We start from the raw sequence: 17,425 nt of genomic DNA on the forward strand, positions 1-17,425 counted from the left end.
CAAATATACTGGTTGCCATTTATAGCCTATCATAGGATGAAATATGGCATAAAACATAATGAAAACAAAAGATAGATATCCATTAGAGCAGAATTTTTTGTGTGCACTTGTCCCTTTCATATTCTCTATACTAACATCACTTGTCCCATTTTACTCCAAATTCCATCTTGCTTGTCTTTTGACAATGAAAACCCATACACCAAGTACTCCACATACCCTTGTGTCTTACTTGTGTCTATATGCTTGTCAATATCTGGTATCTTACTAGTGTTTGTATGCTTGTCAATATCTGGTGCCTTACTAGTGTCTATATGCTTGTCAACATCTGGTGGTTTACATATATCTATATGCTTGTCAATATATGGAACCTAATTGTTTTCTATATGCTTGTCAATATCTGGTGCCTTGGTTGTGTCTATATGCTTGTCATTATCTAGTGTCTTATTTGTTTCTGTATGCTTGTCAATATCTGGTGCCTTACTTGTGTCTATATACTTGTCAATATATGGTGCCTTACTTATGGCTATATGCTTGTCAATTACCTGGTGCCTTACTTATGGCTATATGCTTGTCAATATATGGTGTCTTATGTGTTTCTATATGCTTGTCAGTATCTAGTGTCTTATTTGTTTCTATATGCTTGTCAATATCTGGTGCCTTACTTGTGTCTATATGCCTGTCCTTATCAGGTGCCTTACTTGTGTCCATATGCTTGTCAATATCTGGTACCTTACTTGTGTCTATATGCTTGTCAATATCTGGTACCTTACTTGTTTCTATATGCTTGTCAACATCTGGTGTCCTACATGTCTCTATATGCTTGTCAATATCTTGTTTCTTACTTTTATCTATATGCTTGTGAATATGTAACATTTGTATTGTTTGTAAACATTGACAAAACACATTAACACTGCTGATGCTGATGTGTCAAATTTTCTGCCTAATTTGTGTCATGTTGGATTTACCATGCCTTTTTTCTGGATTACTTGGAACTACCATCCTTACAGCCATACTACGATGGTAGACAGATGATGAGCATTATTTCTTATATGCAAGGTATGATTCATAAAAATATTTTGAATTTTATCAAAATAATTGGCAAATTTGTAAACTGCACCCCTACCCACATAAAGACTGTGTTGCCAACTTTGCCATGCATGTATGTATGTATGTATGTATGTATGTATGTATAAGAACGCTTTCACCTCTCATATTCTGCCATTTTCTTCCAACAGTGATAGAATTTCAAAGACCCATGGAAAAGTAAAGCTTTATGCTAAGCAGGTGAGACAAGTAAGTTATACTCCTATTTCCTAACATATAAGCATATAAACTTTACCATAGGTTTTAGTATCCTAACTTAAGGGGATCTGTACTTGGCAAATAATCTCATAACCCAAACAACCTGTACAAATCTGCCACTGCTGCAAGTCATTCTAGATATAATTTCACCAATGGGTCAGTGGGGTAAACTTGGAACTATATTTTATCTGAACTAGCATATATACTTGTTTATAATTTGAGTCAAACTGCAAACAACAAATATCCACATCTGCATAAGGTACCTGCAGATCAGGGTCAACGTTATTTGTACTAGTGATTACTCCTAACAAACTGCACAGACCCAGATGTGCTAGTGCATTATACGATGGCAGATATGGGTCTATATAGTTTGCAGTTGCACTCGTCTTATAAGTGAGTATGTATGGTAGCTCAGATCTTATATGAAAGAAATTCCCATAAATATGAATCTAATACCAGTTATATTGTTAACGCCTCACCATAAAATTACCCACAATGATTTGTAAAGATGGCTACAATTTTATGCTGCAATTTCCATTGTTTAGGCTAAAATTGTAATTCTAAATGAAGCTATAATTAAGTTACTTCCAAATTATTTTTAGATACCTTGTTTTCAAGGTTTGTATTTATGATTTTTGATTTGGTAAAATAAATAGTTTTTGCACAAAAGTTGAAATTATGTTTGCTAAAACACAGGTTGTTTTAAATTCTTTATTCTGTTTACCATATATTACCATACAGACTGGTATAAGATTGATGCTGAAAAGTAGTTTTCCTTCAAGTTTAATTGGTAGCAAATCTCCTTAAGAAGAATGTGTAATTGTTAAAGGTATAGTAGTACAAGTAAAAGCTCTTGTAACGTGATGCTTGGGGTCCAAAGAATAACATTGCAATATAAGTGTGACTGCTTCAACACATTTTTCAAAAAACTTCTCCATAGGAAATGTGCATTGAAATTTCAATATCATCAGTGTTAACAAAACCTCTTGTTAATATGTTGTTTGATTTGTTCGCCGGGTTTCATCAGACATCAAATATACTACAGTTTTGAATTGTATACATGCTAATATGGTGGAAACAGTGCAAGATGAAGTTAAGGCAACATTAAACGCTGCTAGGGATATGAATAATCAGCTTATCTGAGAACATGTATTTAGGATGTTAAAAAGAGAGGCCAGCTTAAATTAAAAATGGGAGCTATGCTGCCATCGAATTATAAGAGGAAATGCATTTTAATGAATTGCATTATAATGGGTTTTACCTGTATCAACCTATACCATTAACTTTCAAACAGACCATAGGACAGTTATTTTAAACATAAATAATAAAAAAAGCAGCTCTTACTGGGAAAATTTTCCAAGAAACAAATCATTTTATAAATGTTCTCTTATAAAAAGGATAATTACTAACAAAACTTAAATCACAAAATTAATATTAATAAAAACATATATTTCAAGTTTGTTCAAGAGAAACAGCCTCCAGAGAGGTAACAAACTCAGCCAATCAGATGCAAGATTAACTCGGGAATACAGCCTCCAGAGTGGCAACAAGCTCAGCCAATCAGATGCAAAATTATCTTATAATTTATATAGATCATTTTCAAATAGATAGAGCTGATGATATAAAACCATACTGCAAGTATTTTCAATAATGGTGCAGAAATATGGTTTTAATATAGATAAGAAACTCAGACAATCAGATTCAAGATAACTTGATTAGTCTGCATGTATCTCATTCACGATCAAGTTCGTTTTGGATTTTAATGATATAAGAAATATTACAATTCTGATCTAAACTGGACCAGAAACATGGCTTCCAATTGCCCCTCCCCCATTCCTCCCCTATGTGCAGCTGCCACGTACATATGGATTTTGCTTAAACATTTACTCATCTGAGATCATAATGACATAAGCATATACTCATCTGAGATCATAATGACATAAGCATATATTCCAGGTGTGATCAAAATCAGATCAGAAATAAAAACTCCAGAGTGTTGACAAGCATTAGTTGATTGACAGATGCACAACGGAAGATACAAACTGCACAGTGACAGGGCCATAAGCTTCTTCAGCCTTCCATTCAGGTGAGCTACTAAAAACTTTGAACCAACACCGCAACAAACTGTTGATGATTGTAAGGATGCAAATTTCTGTCGATCTATGAAGAGCGCATTAACTTTGGGCCAGAGAACAATTAATTAGATTTATGGGGATAGGTGCTTGTTAAATCCCTATACTGCAAAGATTTCTAATGTCTGTGTCGGAGAGGAAATGATTCTTAATTAAGCCTTTCTTTACTTAGCCATTAGATTACTAGAAAAAGGACAGTTAACTTCGATTATATATCGGAACTGTCAGAAGCTGAGTTTTTCCAGATCTGTTGCTTGGAATTCTATAAGTAATTTTGGTACCTAGTTATAAAAGACAGTAAATATATTTAATCCTGATTGGTTATGCTAAAAGGGCATGGTTCCCACACGAAAATTTCTTGGGGGTTAAACTGCCCTCATCAAAAGATCTAAGTTAGTCTGCAATTTTCCTGCAAGAGTGAAAATATATGGGACTCCAAGACTGAATTTGGAATAAATTCTCTCGTAAAACATTGGTCAAAGGGACCGGATGTTTGGAAGGTCAACGGACACAATTTTGGTGGTAGAAACGAACAAAGCTTGAAAGCACAAGGTATCTGCATCAATTTCTTTAGTTTGTTGATACCAATATAATGATTTGCTTGAATTTAATTTGTTTATATTTGCATGAATTTATTTGTTTAAATTCATTGATCAATATCCTTGATATGCGTATAACTGTTGAGTTCAGATATCTGAATTTGTACAATGATCTTCTTTATATAAATTGACTAATTGTTTGAATTTGTCATCTTGTTTGTATAGGAATTGGGTATTCTAAGATTTCATGCATTACTTTAGTTGAAATGAGTTAAGAGAATCAGTGTGAATTCACCAATCTTAGATGATTTCACATATGATAAAGACTTGAATGGATGTATTCCCTAAAAATAATGTAATTAAGCCATGTAATGAATTTCACTCATTCATTTGTGTAATTGAGACAAGAATGGAACCATTATGTCTCGTGTAATGTTAGTGGGAATCTGTGATGAAATAGTCATTTGGAAGTACATTAATCTTGTGAAACTAGCATTGTTTCTTCTCTGAAATGTTTAGCTTGACCAGATAGCCTTTGGTCTGTTAGAATTCTGATAGAATGATATCTGACATAACGAGAGGGGAGTAATGATCTGTTTCCAGTAAGGCAACTGACAGAATATTTAGGATGCTTCTGTTTATTTTCAAAGGGGAAATAGCTCCACGGATGTATCCAAAGACATATCCACAGACATATCCACTGAAGTATCAATGGACGTATCCACTGATGTATCCAAATACCTACTTATCCAAGTATCTACGTATCTATGTACTTACGTATCCACCTACCCACATAAAGTTTGAGGGCCAAAAAGAGGCGAGACAGTAGGGAGGTCAGAAAAGGGAAAAAGCGATAGGACCTGAAGGAGCCACCATAGTGAAGTGGGAGAGGACCAGAATAAGCAGGTTATGAAGTTTTACAAGGCAATGACTTCGATCGTTCACTCGATTATATCATGAACTAATTCTATCATTTAAAACAGGTCGGCTATTTACATAAATATATTTGTGTTTGAAATTTGGTGAAAGATTTATTCCATAAGGAAGTGTATCTTCTTAATGTAATGTATTATCCCAGTTGTTTATGTAACTGATTTTTAAAAAATTGTTTTTCCATGTATGAGGGCTCGTGTCATTCTGTTCTATATATCTGCTCCGATTTCTGTTTATTACATCTGTAAGTTTCACACTTTATTTTAATATTCACTCGATCCTGGCAACAACAATACCATGGGCAATCACCTTCTAGATTACAATAGCCAAATAAAGTGGACACTTTGTAAGAAGGTACAACCTCATAATACCATACCACCAGTAGCAACCGCTACAATGATGCTGGTGGGAAGTGAATGGTTTCACTAAAGTGAATTCTACAAAAAAAAACAATTTATATTTCTCATTTATAAGTATGATTATTATTTGGATTATTTTTAGGATACTGCTCAACCTGGTAGCTGATGCAAGTCTGCTTGTAAATGCTAATTCAAACACAATAATACTGTACAGAGAAAAGAACAGCTTAGAACACATAGTCCCTACATTGTCTATTAATGCTGGTGTAAATTTCTGAGACCACTTTCTGACTTAAACAACCAGCACTGTCTCCTGTGTCCACTCCAGTGGCCTAGTGGTTAGAGCACCTGCCTCGGATACGGGAGGTCATGGGTTCGAACCCCAGCCAAGTCATACCAAAGACTTTTAAAAATGGAACTAGCAGCTGCCTTGCTTGGAGCTCAGCATTAGGAGGTTTGTGCTAGGACTGGTCTACCTGGTTTAAGGATAATGTGACTGGGTGGAACATGATGCTACATGCCTGTGGCATGATGCCCCAGTGCTAGACATAACTATAAACTGTCACACTGCAGACATCATGGCGATATGACTGAAAAATTGTCAAAGCTAAATTAAAAATCCAAAACACAAATGGACACACAGACCTACACTGACTATCAATGCTAGTATAACTTGTCTTCTTTCCTAGACCAAAAAACACTTTCTGATTTAGACAACCAGCACTGTCTCATGCAGATCCTTCTGTCTCTGATTCGTAACCTGGTAACTGTTTATAACCTTTCCTTTAAAGTATACTCACTGACATGTACCATATATACTCACTTATAAGTCGACTCCAATTTCAAACAACATATCTGCCATATCATAATGCACCTGCAGATCAGGGTCTATTTTGTTTGCCTTACTGATTTCTCCTAATGAATTGCACAAACCCAGATCTGCCAGCACATTATGTGATGGCAGATCTGGATCTCTGCAGTTTGCAGTTGGACTTGTTTTCTAAGCAAGTCCATATAGTGATTGGTATTACTAAGGGAGTTAATTTGTGCAGTCAGTATTGATTCCATGTTATGTCCAACCAACCACTAAAGTCATACTTTGGAAACCATTGGGATCCCATCCTCAGAAATCTGTGGTGGCTCAGTCGTTAGGGCTCATGATTCATGACCAGAAGGTTCCTGGCTTGATTACTACAATTCTTTCCAAGAACGATGAGTTTCTTTGCTCTATGTCATTAAATCAAAATGTTTCTATAAGGAAAGCATATTGATTTTCTTTTTCTTGTTATTAAAAGCAAAAATTACATTACATTCATTTAAATAATCTTTGACTAATACCACTTAATAATTCTCTCCAAATACATTTATAAACATGGGCAAAGTTATTACAAAAGAACATGTTCTTATTAAAGTCAAATCTTTTTTTGGGCACATAATTAAATATGTAAAGAAATTCTGACATTTAGATATCTTTATTGGTGTGCTTCAGAAACAAACTTTGATAGTTTGAACTTAATCTCATGGGATCATGAGGCATTTATGGAGGAAGTGAAATTGATAAATTAAACTAGACTAGCCAAGTTGAAGTTTGATTATAATTACACTGGACAACAAATTTTTACAAAAGTCATGTTACTGAAATAAAATTAGTCAATTCTTATCAATTTTTATGTGCTGAACACGAATATGACAGTCAAATTGCAAAATTGGCTCTAGTTTTTTTGTAATCTGCAAGAAATTAATGTTTACATAACGAAATGCATTCCAATAGTAAAAGGTCAACTGTAATAGCCTACCTATAAAAAATCAAGTCATTGACTACATCTTAGATTTCTTCGCCTGTCTCTTGTACAGCTGTTCGGGAGCATCTCTGAGGAGTGTCCAGCAGTAGTCAGCCAGCATTGTAGTGGACCATTTTCCCTGGTATCTTTGTTCCATTGTTGCGATATCTTGATGAAAACGTTCGCCGTGTTCATCACTAACAATACCACAGTTGCTAGGAAAGAAATCCAAATGGGAATGAAGGAAGTGAATCTTTAGAGACATATTGCAGCCAAGTTTCTTATACTTCATCAACATGTCTTCTACTAGTTCCTTATAGTTTTCTGCCCTAACATTTCCGAGGAAGTTTGTAGAAACTAGGCGAAAAGCATTCCATGCTTGTTTCGCGTCACCTTCCAGCAAGTTGTTGAACCGGTCATCTTTGAAAAGCTCTCGAATCTGAGGACCCACAAAAACTCCCTCTTTAATCTTTGCTTCGCTGAGTCGAGGGAATTTTTCATGCAGGTATCGGAATGCTGGCAAAGTCCAGTCAATGGCTTTCACGAAGTTCTTCATCAAACCTAGTTTGATGTGAAGGGGTGGTAGCAAGATTTTCTGAGCCTCAACCAGAGCTGGGTGTTGGATATTCTTCTCTCCAATGGCTACATTCTGCCTGTGAGTCCATTCCTTCCTCATGTAGTGCATTTCCCTTGCTCGGATATCCCACTCGCATAAGAAACACATGTATTTTGTATATCCTTGCTGCAGTCCCATTAAAAGGGCAACTACCTTCAAATCACCACAGAGGTGCCAGTTGTACTTGTTATACTCAATGGAATTCAGTAGCTGCCTTAAGTTATCGTATGTCTCTTTCATGTGGACAGCATACGCTACTGGAATAGATGGAAGAATGTTTCCATTGTGCAAAAGCACAGCCTTGAGACTCAGTTTCGAAGAGTCCACAAATAGTCTCCATTCTTGTGGGTCATGAGTGATTTTTAAAGCATTCATGAGGCCCTCAATATCGGAACAGAATATCAGATTACTTTCCTTTCTGAAGAAAGGCTCCAATTGCTGGTGGCGCTTTCGATATGCAGTAATTGTGACATCTTCTTCTAGAAGATTCCATTGTTGGAGTCTTGATCCTAGCAATTCTGCCTTGTTCTTTGATAAGTCCAAATCACGAATCAGGTCATTTAGTTCTTCCTGTGTTATTCTGTGTGGGGTTAATGATGCACCACAGTGAAAATCTGGATCACTGCATGCTGATGGACCAGGAGAAGAACAGGTCGACTCACCTTTGTCTTCGTCAGATGAATCAAGAGAATATTCTGCTGGAGGTTCTGGAATAGGAAGTCCCTCACCATGTGGAACTGGTCTCAATGCAGACGGAATGTTTGGGTAGACTATTCTCGACTTCTTTCGCTTCGTTATTCCGCCGGAAAGAGGAGGAACCAAGCAGAAGTAACAGTCATTTAGGTGGTTGCTTGGCTCTCTCCACACCATTGGGACTGCAAACGGCATTGATAACCTTTTGCAATTCAACCACTGTGAAAGCTGTGTTGTACATGTAGCACAGCATATATGCGGAGCCCAAGGCTTGTCTTGGTCACCAACCTTTCATCCGAAGTAAAGATGATATGCCTTCTTCACTTGAGAATTGATACTTTTCTTCTGGTTGGCAAATGTCACTTCCCCACAAATATAGCAAAAATTGTCCGCGGTATTAACACACTTTCGAGGCATTACTGTTCTTTATTGTACGTAAATGGATAAAATAATAAGTTTTATGTAACAGTAGCTTGAACTGTCTCGCACAACGTCTAAAATATTTTAAATACTGAACCTATCTGATTGGGCTTTATATAGTACACTGCTTACGTCAGCTTCAGCAGCCGCCTGGCATTAGTATAATAGGCCTACACATGTATAGTACACTGCTGACGTCAACTTACTTCAGCAGCCGCATGGCATTAGTATTGCATTGCATCAGAAAATGATGCAATCAACTGTGGATGATGTGAGCATGATGGTATTATGCAATGTTACATCATTATTCCGGATGTTGCTGCAGTCCTACTGGAGAAATTTACACAGTGAAACATAGAAAATGAGGTATATGAATATCTTCAAAACGAGAGCCAATACAAATTTTTCACGGTTATATTCGTGTTCGGCACACCAAAATACTACAGATTAGGGCCTTTTCAAGTCAGTAATGATTTCACTGTTGACCAGTGTTACATGAACCCCACAAGTGCCTTAGTGATCACATGCCCACCCTTAATACTTCCCACCCAATAAGACATTGAGGCTTCCATTTCCTTTGCTCTCAAGACTGGTCAGCCACATGACCAATATCATCTCATGTAATCACTAAGGCACTTACTGGGTTCATGAAATTACAATCAAATGTCAACTTGGTAAGTCTAGTTTAATTTATCAATTCTAGCACTGCTTAGCAAAAACTGACTCATCTATAAGGTTACGATATTTTGGTCATATTTCACACTCCTCAAACAGTATCATTATATTAACAAATTATCATCAACTTTGAGTGTTACTTGTTATATTACCAATTTTTGTTCTTCAGTTTAAATTTGAAAACATCAACCAAACTATCTATGGAAGGAGTTCATGTGAAGTTGAGAGTGGTCTCATAATAACTGTCATCATCTGAAGGCTTGCAAAATAAAATATAACATGTTAATTGATTTATTAATTAAGAAGTCATAAGAAGTTTACTAGGCTGCAGTTAACTAAACTACTAAACTTTGAATGAGAGGTCAAATGAACCTGAGAGTAGTCTCATATCAATAGTCATGGTTTGTATGCTTGCAGAAACACGTAACCCAACACAATTTCCATTGACTTGTCATCAAAATGCAGTTGCAATACAGAATTTCAGCAGCAACCATTATCAGCATTTGAACATGCCTCTATGGATTTAGTATGTACAGTTGTGATGAAGAGTGCACCAAATTTATGTGAATTTGATCCAATTCCATCATCAGTGCTGCTTGAGTGCTTAGATCCAATATTGCCATCACTAACTGATGTTATTAATACCTCTCTCTCATCAGGGGAATTCTGATCATTTTCAAAACTGTCATTGTAAAGAATCATCCAAAGAAACCAACACTCGACCATAATGATATAAAGAACTACTGCCCAGTTTCTAATCTCCCATTCATGTAAAAAATCTTAGAAAGGATTATTCTATCCCAACTTGTATCTCATCTAAATTCAGTCTTTTTAGCAATGTACAGTCTGCACATTGCCCTTGCCACAGTACTGAAACTACTCTTCTGAGAAGTAGTTAACGACCTTCTCTCTGCTTTGGATAGCAGAAAGATTACAGTCCTCACCTTCCTTGACTTGTCTGCAACATTTGACACAATAGACCATGATATATTACTTCACAGCATCCAGTATGTATTTGGCATTCATGATACAGCCTTACTATTGTTCAAGTCCTACCTGGTCAACAGGACACAAACTGTGTCCACAAATTGAAAACATTCCAGCCCAGTTGATCTATGTTGTGGTGTTCCACGGGTCTGTTCTTGGACCAGTTCTCATCATTCTATACACTCAGCTGCTCTCAAGTGTCATAGATCATCATCCAGTGTCTAACCAATTGTACACTGATGTCACCCAAATATACAAATCTAGCACTTGACTGAAGTTGATTCTACCATCCAAGATGTAGAGAGGTGCATTTCTGATGTGAATGCATGGATGACATGTAACAAGCTGCAGATGAATGATGATAAAACTGCAGCCATTCTGACAACAACACAAAGACTTTCTCATTCACATCCTTAAACTCAAACAATAAATATCAGCAACACCAACATTAAATTCACACAGTCATTACAAAACCTAGGTGTTATTCTCAACAGTACTCTTTCATTGAATGAACATGTCATAAACATATGCAAGGCTGCATATCTTGAGCTGAGATGCACCAGCTCCATTCACAAATATCTTTCAGTTGATGTCACTAAAACACTTGTGTGTTCCTTGGTACTTACAAGACTGGACTATTGTAACTCAATTCTGTCTGGTTCATCTCAATATCTACTCCAAAAACTTCAAAAAGTTCAAAACACAACTGATCAGTACATCCTTAGAATACCATGATCAGAGCACACCTACCCGCTGCTCCATACCCTACACTGGCTATCCATTCAATCCAGAATCAAACAAAAAATGTGTTCTCTGTGCTACATTTCACCAACAGGCTCCAGAACAACATACCTATCTAACCTCACCCATGTGTACACACCAGTAAGATACATATGCTCCTCTTCTGACAATCATATTCTCATTATTCCCACTATGAAAACGAAGTCATATGGACAACATTCTTTTGCACACCAGGACCCAGCAATGTGGAACGAATTGCCCACTGAACTTAGACACAAAGACACAGTGATCTCATTCAGGAGCATTCTTAAAACTCACCTATTCTGACTGTGAGAACAGACTTAAAGACTTAATGTTTTCTTACCTTAAATATTTTCAGCATATTTTCTGTTTTCTAATTTCATGGTGTTTGTTTTTTGTAATCATATCATTATATATGTTTTTTTAGGTGTTGTCTAATGTTGAAAAGTGCTTAGAGCTTCTAAAGATTAGGCACTATACAAAGTCCTCATTATTATTATTGCTATGTAAACTCATAACTGGTATCAGCTCAGTCGGAACACATGTAGACAGTAGCATGTACACTCATTACTGGCATTATCTCAGTCTGAACACATGCAGACAGTAGCGTGTACACTCATTACTGGCATCAGCTCAGTCTGAACACATGTATACAGTAGCATGTACACACATTACTGGTATTATCTCAGTCTGAACACATGCAGACAGTAGCGTGTACACTCATTACTGGCATCAGCTCAGTCTGAACACATGTATACAGTAGCATGTACACACAAAACTGGTATTATCTCAGTCTGAACACATGCAGACAGTAGCGTGTACACTCATTACTGGTATCAGCTCAGTCTTAACACGTATACAGTAGCATGTACACTCATTACTGGTATCAGCTCAGTCTGAACACATGTAGAGTACTATGGCCCAGTCATTATCACATTACTGTAATAACATTAATTGTACAAAATAATTCCAGTTTTAAAGCTAAATGCTTGAAAATTATGAAATTTAATGATTGGTATCATAAATAACAGTTCAGAACTAAGCATATGAAAATCAAAAATTTTTACAAAATTATTTAATAAAAATGAAGATCTGAATCTGTGAGAAGTATGAATCTGTAAGAAGTATGAATCTGTGAGAAGCATGAATCTGTGAGAAGCATGAATCTGTGAGAAGTATGAATCTGTGAGAAGTATGAATCTGAGAGTGCAACATACGACTGATATGAAAACTTTTATTAGGATAAGAATTCAAGCATTTGGTTTTTCAAATATCTTTGTTAGGTATTTCAAAATCTTTTCTTTTATCAAATTTGGACCTTCCTTAAATCAAAGAGAAATCCTTCTTAAGAAAATTATTCTGACAATGTTTGAAAAAATCCCATACAGTTTTTTTTACTATCAGAATTATTTGTAATTATTGTTATATGGTCACAAAAAAAATCAGATAGGTGTAGTAGGTTTGGTATTATGAATGAAAGAAAGAGAGTTGAATCTAAAACATTACTGATGACGGCCAAAATAAAATTGTCAAAAGGGGGTGAGATGATGATGTGTCATTCCCACTTCTGATGGTTTTAGTTTATAAATTATGACATTAATGAATGGAATAATAGAGATCTGAGCAGAGGTATAGAATAGCCATTATACTGACAGAAGAAATATAATCAAATGACTGATTGAACTAGCATGTCAGCATCACCTGGTGCTTCTGGTCTTTTCCAAATTACAGTTGGTGATATACGTTGGCTTTGCTCTATTTCTTTTTCTTCTCTCCCTCTTTTTAGCCTCTTTGGGTCACCAACCGTCTTGGCTGTGGACTGTGATCTTTTTCCACTGTGCAGTACAAGTATGGAGCTATTTTTTCCTTGTGTTTTATTCAAGACTCTTCTATTAAGTCAAATCTCTCCTTTCATGTTCCTCACTGTCCATCACATATCCCTAGGACAATCTGATGAGAAATACTTATTTCCCAGAGCTAAAATTCTGGTTCTCCTAAAAATCTTAATTCCATCTGGGAACAACACATCCTCATTAAGCTGTGCCAGTCAGGATTACTTTCCTTAACTGCCAAAAACTGTGTCACTCTCATCAAAGTCAGGGTAATCCTCTCAAGTCTGCCTTTTATTAATAACTGTTCTGGAAAATATCATTTTTTGACACCTATTTCAAATGGGCCAAGACTTCCTAAAAATTTACCCTGGTCTGTCTCAACTGTTATTTTTCGCTATTGACCTTGTGCTAACGTTGGCATCATCTATGTCTCTGACCATTATCAAATGGACCCTAAATAAAATTCAGTTTGTGCCCCAATTAGAGTCTGTACAATCCCTTGCATTTAAAAATTTATGGCAAGTCCAGTCCATACATCAAACCTAATGTTTATGTGTCACGCTGACCACAAAAGATTGTAATACAAAATTATTCTACAAAATTTTGCACAATTACACAAATGAACTATGAATACTGACAGCAAATTTATAGAAAAAAAAGTGGTGTTTGGTATTTTAGAAAATACACTGGGATATGATTCAATAACTGATATTAAGCTCTCATTGCAGAAGTTCAAGAGAAATATTAATAATCATAAACTACCATGAGCATGCAGATGCCAATACATTTAAATCCAAGAAGTCATTCTGTAAACCATCAGAAATTGACCTGTGCCCATCTCTTTGCTAAAATTTTTTTACTTAAAAACCCTACCACTACAAAATAAAAATTAGTCTAAGTAGAGTTACCTCCCTTATACCAATTTGTTTTAGGTTTGTTTTTTCTTTTATTGTTTTCTTTTCAGGCAATTCCAAAGTTGGATTTCTAAAATTGTTTGTCACATAAATAACCTAGTTATAATCGATTCCAAAAAGTCACTCTTGTGATAACCTGGTCTTTTCAATGAAATGTCAGCAAAATAACCATACATGTGCTTGTTAATACATGTGCTAGTGTGCATGCAGGGATTTTCAAACTCATTCAGGTGTGCAAGATGTCCTTTGTATAATTAGGACCTAGTCAATGTAACAATGTGATCAAAAGTACTGTACTATGGTAATCCAATTATTTTACTGACATTTTCTCATCAAAACAAATATTACTTATATCTACCTAGCTCATGGTCATGTCATGTATGGAGAGGATATTTATGTGATTTTTAGCCTTCTGCTATAGCAGTCTGGTAGGAATATACATGTGCTGGTCTGTTTAAATTTGTATATGATGCATTTCATTTTCATGCCAATAAAATATTATTATTATTATTATTACTATTATTATTATTATTATTATTATTACTACTACTACAAGTTTTATTATATTTTATTATTATTATTAATAAATTATTTTAAAAAAATATGATATTTGAACATTTTGTGATTTTGATGTTGACTGCTTGCTTGCCATTTGATATTATGACTGCCTCAAGCACTGGTTGCTAAAACCATTTAAACTTTGACTTTATTCAAAGCTGATTTTTATTTTTTTATAAGATATTATGTCATATAATCTGTTAAAATATGACACACAATAATTGTTTCCATATTTTGACTTCAATACTTTAAACCTAATCATTTCAACAACAAAAATATCCATTTACCATTATTCTTTCTTTATGATCTAAAATATTTATCACTTAAATTTACTTCCTGGATAGGCAGTTAGATGGAGGCACAGACAAAATTACTTTGCTTTTAAACGGTACAACAAAATAACTGCAAATTCCAAACCGAGTCTTACCTGCTTATACTGGGCATGGATGTTGTCATCTGGACCTTTGGCACTCTGGTTAGCCACATTCTTTTCCTGAATTGAAGATTGTTTTCTTTGCATTAATATATATGGAAAATGTATGGTAGAAAAAGTTATCAATCAAGAGTGCTAGAAATGTGTTCAAAGTCCTTGTGTCATGCCTATGGCCATACAGTATCTACAAACACATTGCTAACACATGAAATACATAGTAAACTTAGTACAAGGTACATTGTACTGTAGTACTATTGCTGTTACCAAGTTATCTTATCATATGTAGCATCCATGACTAAATACAAGGTCAGTTTAATATGTAAGACTGCACTAAACCTGACAATATTTGCCTAAGAAATGACCTCTTTGCAAAAACTGAACTGGATTGATGCACCCGACCAGATTCATGATAGAGTGCAAAAATAATTATGGCACTATGCAATGAGGAGCAATAAAATTTGTCAGTTGCCGGAGTAAATATAACGTCAATGTCATACATAATATCAGCGTTTACTTCCTAAACAGTATTATGCCAAGCAAAACTTGTATGATAGCCTATTCTAATGTTACTTACCTCTAGATGCAAAGCTCCACTAATTTGCTGTGCCCAGACTTTGTACTCTACTCCAAGTGCTGAGAGCTTCCTAAGAAATTCCCTCATCTCTTGAACCACTAGAACACACCCCTCAAGGTCAGCATGGCTGACACTGACCCATGTCTCAATTACTTTCAACACGCCACGATGATGGGAAGGGATATCTGATACTGGACTTGTGCTGGGGCTTGTCTTCCGTAGATCTGGCAGGGTATGAAGAGCTTTGGTGGAGACGAGTGTCAGATCTGCGGTGGCATCGGCTGGTGCTGAAGTGGATACAGCCTGGCTGGGTTGAGAATTGGATGCTTTCACACAGTTACTGGTAGTCACAGTTGGAGTCAACTGGTTGCCTGCATTACCAAAAGGTTGAGAGGGAAATTCAAACGTCAGTGGACTTTGACTTGCACTTGATACAAGAGGAGAGCCAGGAGGATCAAAATGGACAATAATATTGGCAAGACTTTCATCTGGTGTATGTGTTGTGGACTCATTCTGTCGCAAAGAGCCAAAAGAATCACGATCCATGTCTGTCATTGTAATGGCCACAATGGAACTAGTATGGGCAAGTGAGCACACACCCTGCTCTGAGCCCGACACACATTTGGTAAGACGTTTATGTAGGCTGTTAGCAGAAATTTTTGAAAGGGAACCAGAATTAGGATTAAGCCTGGAAGCCAGATTTTCTGGAACAGAGCTAGACCTGGAAAACACTGGAGAAACATCCATGGGAGTTTCCATAACAAAGGTTGGGAGGTTGATCAGTGCCCTTTGGAAGGCTGCAATATCAACATCATGTTCCGATTCTGCTTTGCTTTTGCTGCCTTCATCACTGGCAAGACTACTAATACTGTTTCTGTGAAGATGGGAGGCAGAGTTCGATAGCTGTTTCTTACTTGGCCAACGAAAAAGCCGAGGTTTTGAACCTTTTGACCCATCTGGCGAGCTTACTCCGGGACTTGTAACTTGTGTTGAATATTTTCTTGAATTTGATGGGGTTGGTGTGGAATTAATTTTCATCTCTAAGGGACTAACAAGACTTTCACCTATTGCTCTAAGAGCCATTTTTGTTCCATTTTGACTATTTGTGTATATCGCTTTGTGATGACTCGCAAAACACTTTTTTGAGTGCATATCAACTTGTTTTGAGCTCCCTGTCTCAAGTTTCAATGTTGGGATAGATTCTTTGCCTTGTACTATACCCATGCCCTGAGCTTCAACCCTAACAGTCTTGGACCCCACAGAATTACACCTAGTGGGTCGAGGTGGGCATTTTTCCTCCATGAGAATTTCCTCCTCCCTTGGAGGTGGTGGTTTAAGTTTTGAGTCCTGAGCGTTGAGATTCTTCTTGCGAATCATATTCCCAAACATCTTGTGGGCCAGCAGCCTGAGTATTATCACAGGGTGCACCACAATTGGAAGAGCCATGAACAGAAATTCCCTAAAGGATCTGTTATTGAGGTCTGTCAGACTCTTGATTGAACAGGTAGGGGAGACAACTGGGGACAGAAACTGGTGTCTGTAGCTGGAACCATTCTTATGCATCCCCTTTAATGCCTGAAGGCTCTGAAGAGAGGCAGACAGGTAAATAGATTGCTGTGGGTCTGTCTCCATCTCTTCCATCACTGCTTCCTGGAAATGAAACAAAGAGACTGATACCTATACTCAACTGCCATGACAATTTGGCTGCAAATTTAAATTCTCTGGCATTATTATTATCATTATAATTATTACTACATGTATTATTATTATTATTATTATTTGCAAAGGCAATTTTTATGCTAAAGTGGTTTCCAAGATGAAGGAAACTAAAGTATTGCAAGAAAATACAAATCGCAAATGCAAATGATCAACCACTGACCAATTTGCATGATGGCACCTGAAATCTACAACTAAA

General features: G+C 36.3%; 1 protein-coding gene across 1 annotated transcript in view; it reads right to left on the reverse strand.

Annotated features, from left to right (window-relative positions):
* Positions 1–17,425, reverse strand: part of LOC149795118 (1-phosphatidylinositol 4,5-bisphosphate phosphodiesterase epsilon-1-like) — a 289,076-nt gene that overhangs the window by 171,737 nt on the left and 99,914 nt on the right. Inside the window, exons 6-7 of the mRNA XM_089963758.1 lie at positions 15,511–17,160; positions 14,931–14,996 (exon numbers count right to left, since the gene is read on the reverse strand). Of these exons, the coding sequence (XP_089819884.1) occupies positions 14,931–14,996; positions 15,511–17,160 (1,716 nt within the window). The remainder of the gene's footprint in view (positions 1–14,930; positions 14,997–15,510; positions 17,161–17,425) is intronic.

Source organism: Sinohyriopsis cumingii, chromosome 7, assembly GCF_028554795.1.
Source record: "Sinohyriopsis cumingii isolate HCF-2022 chromosome 7, ASM2855479v2, whole genome shotgun sequence".
Lineage (NCBI taxonomy): Eukaryota > Metazoa > Mollusca > Bivalvia > Unionida > Unionidae > Sinohyriopsis > Sinohyriopsis cumingii.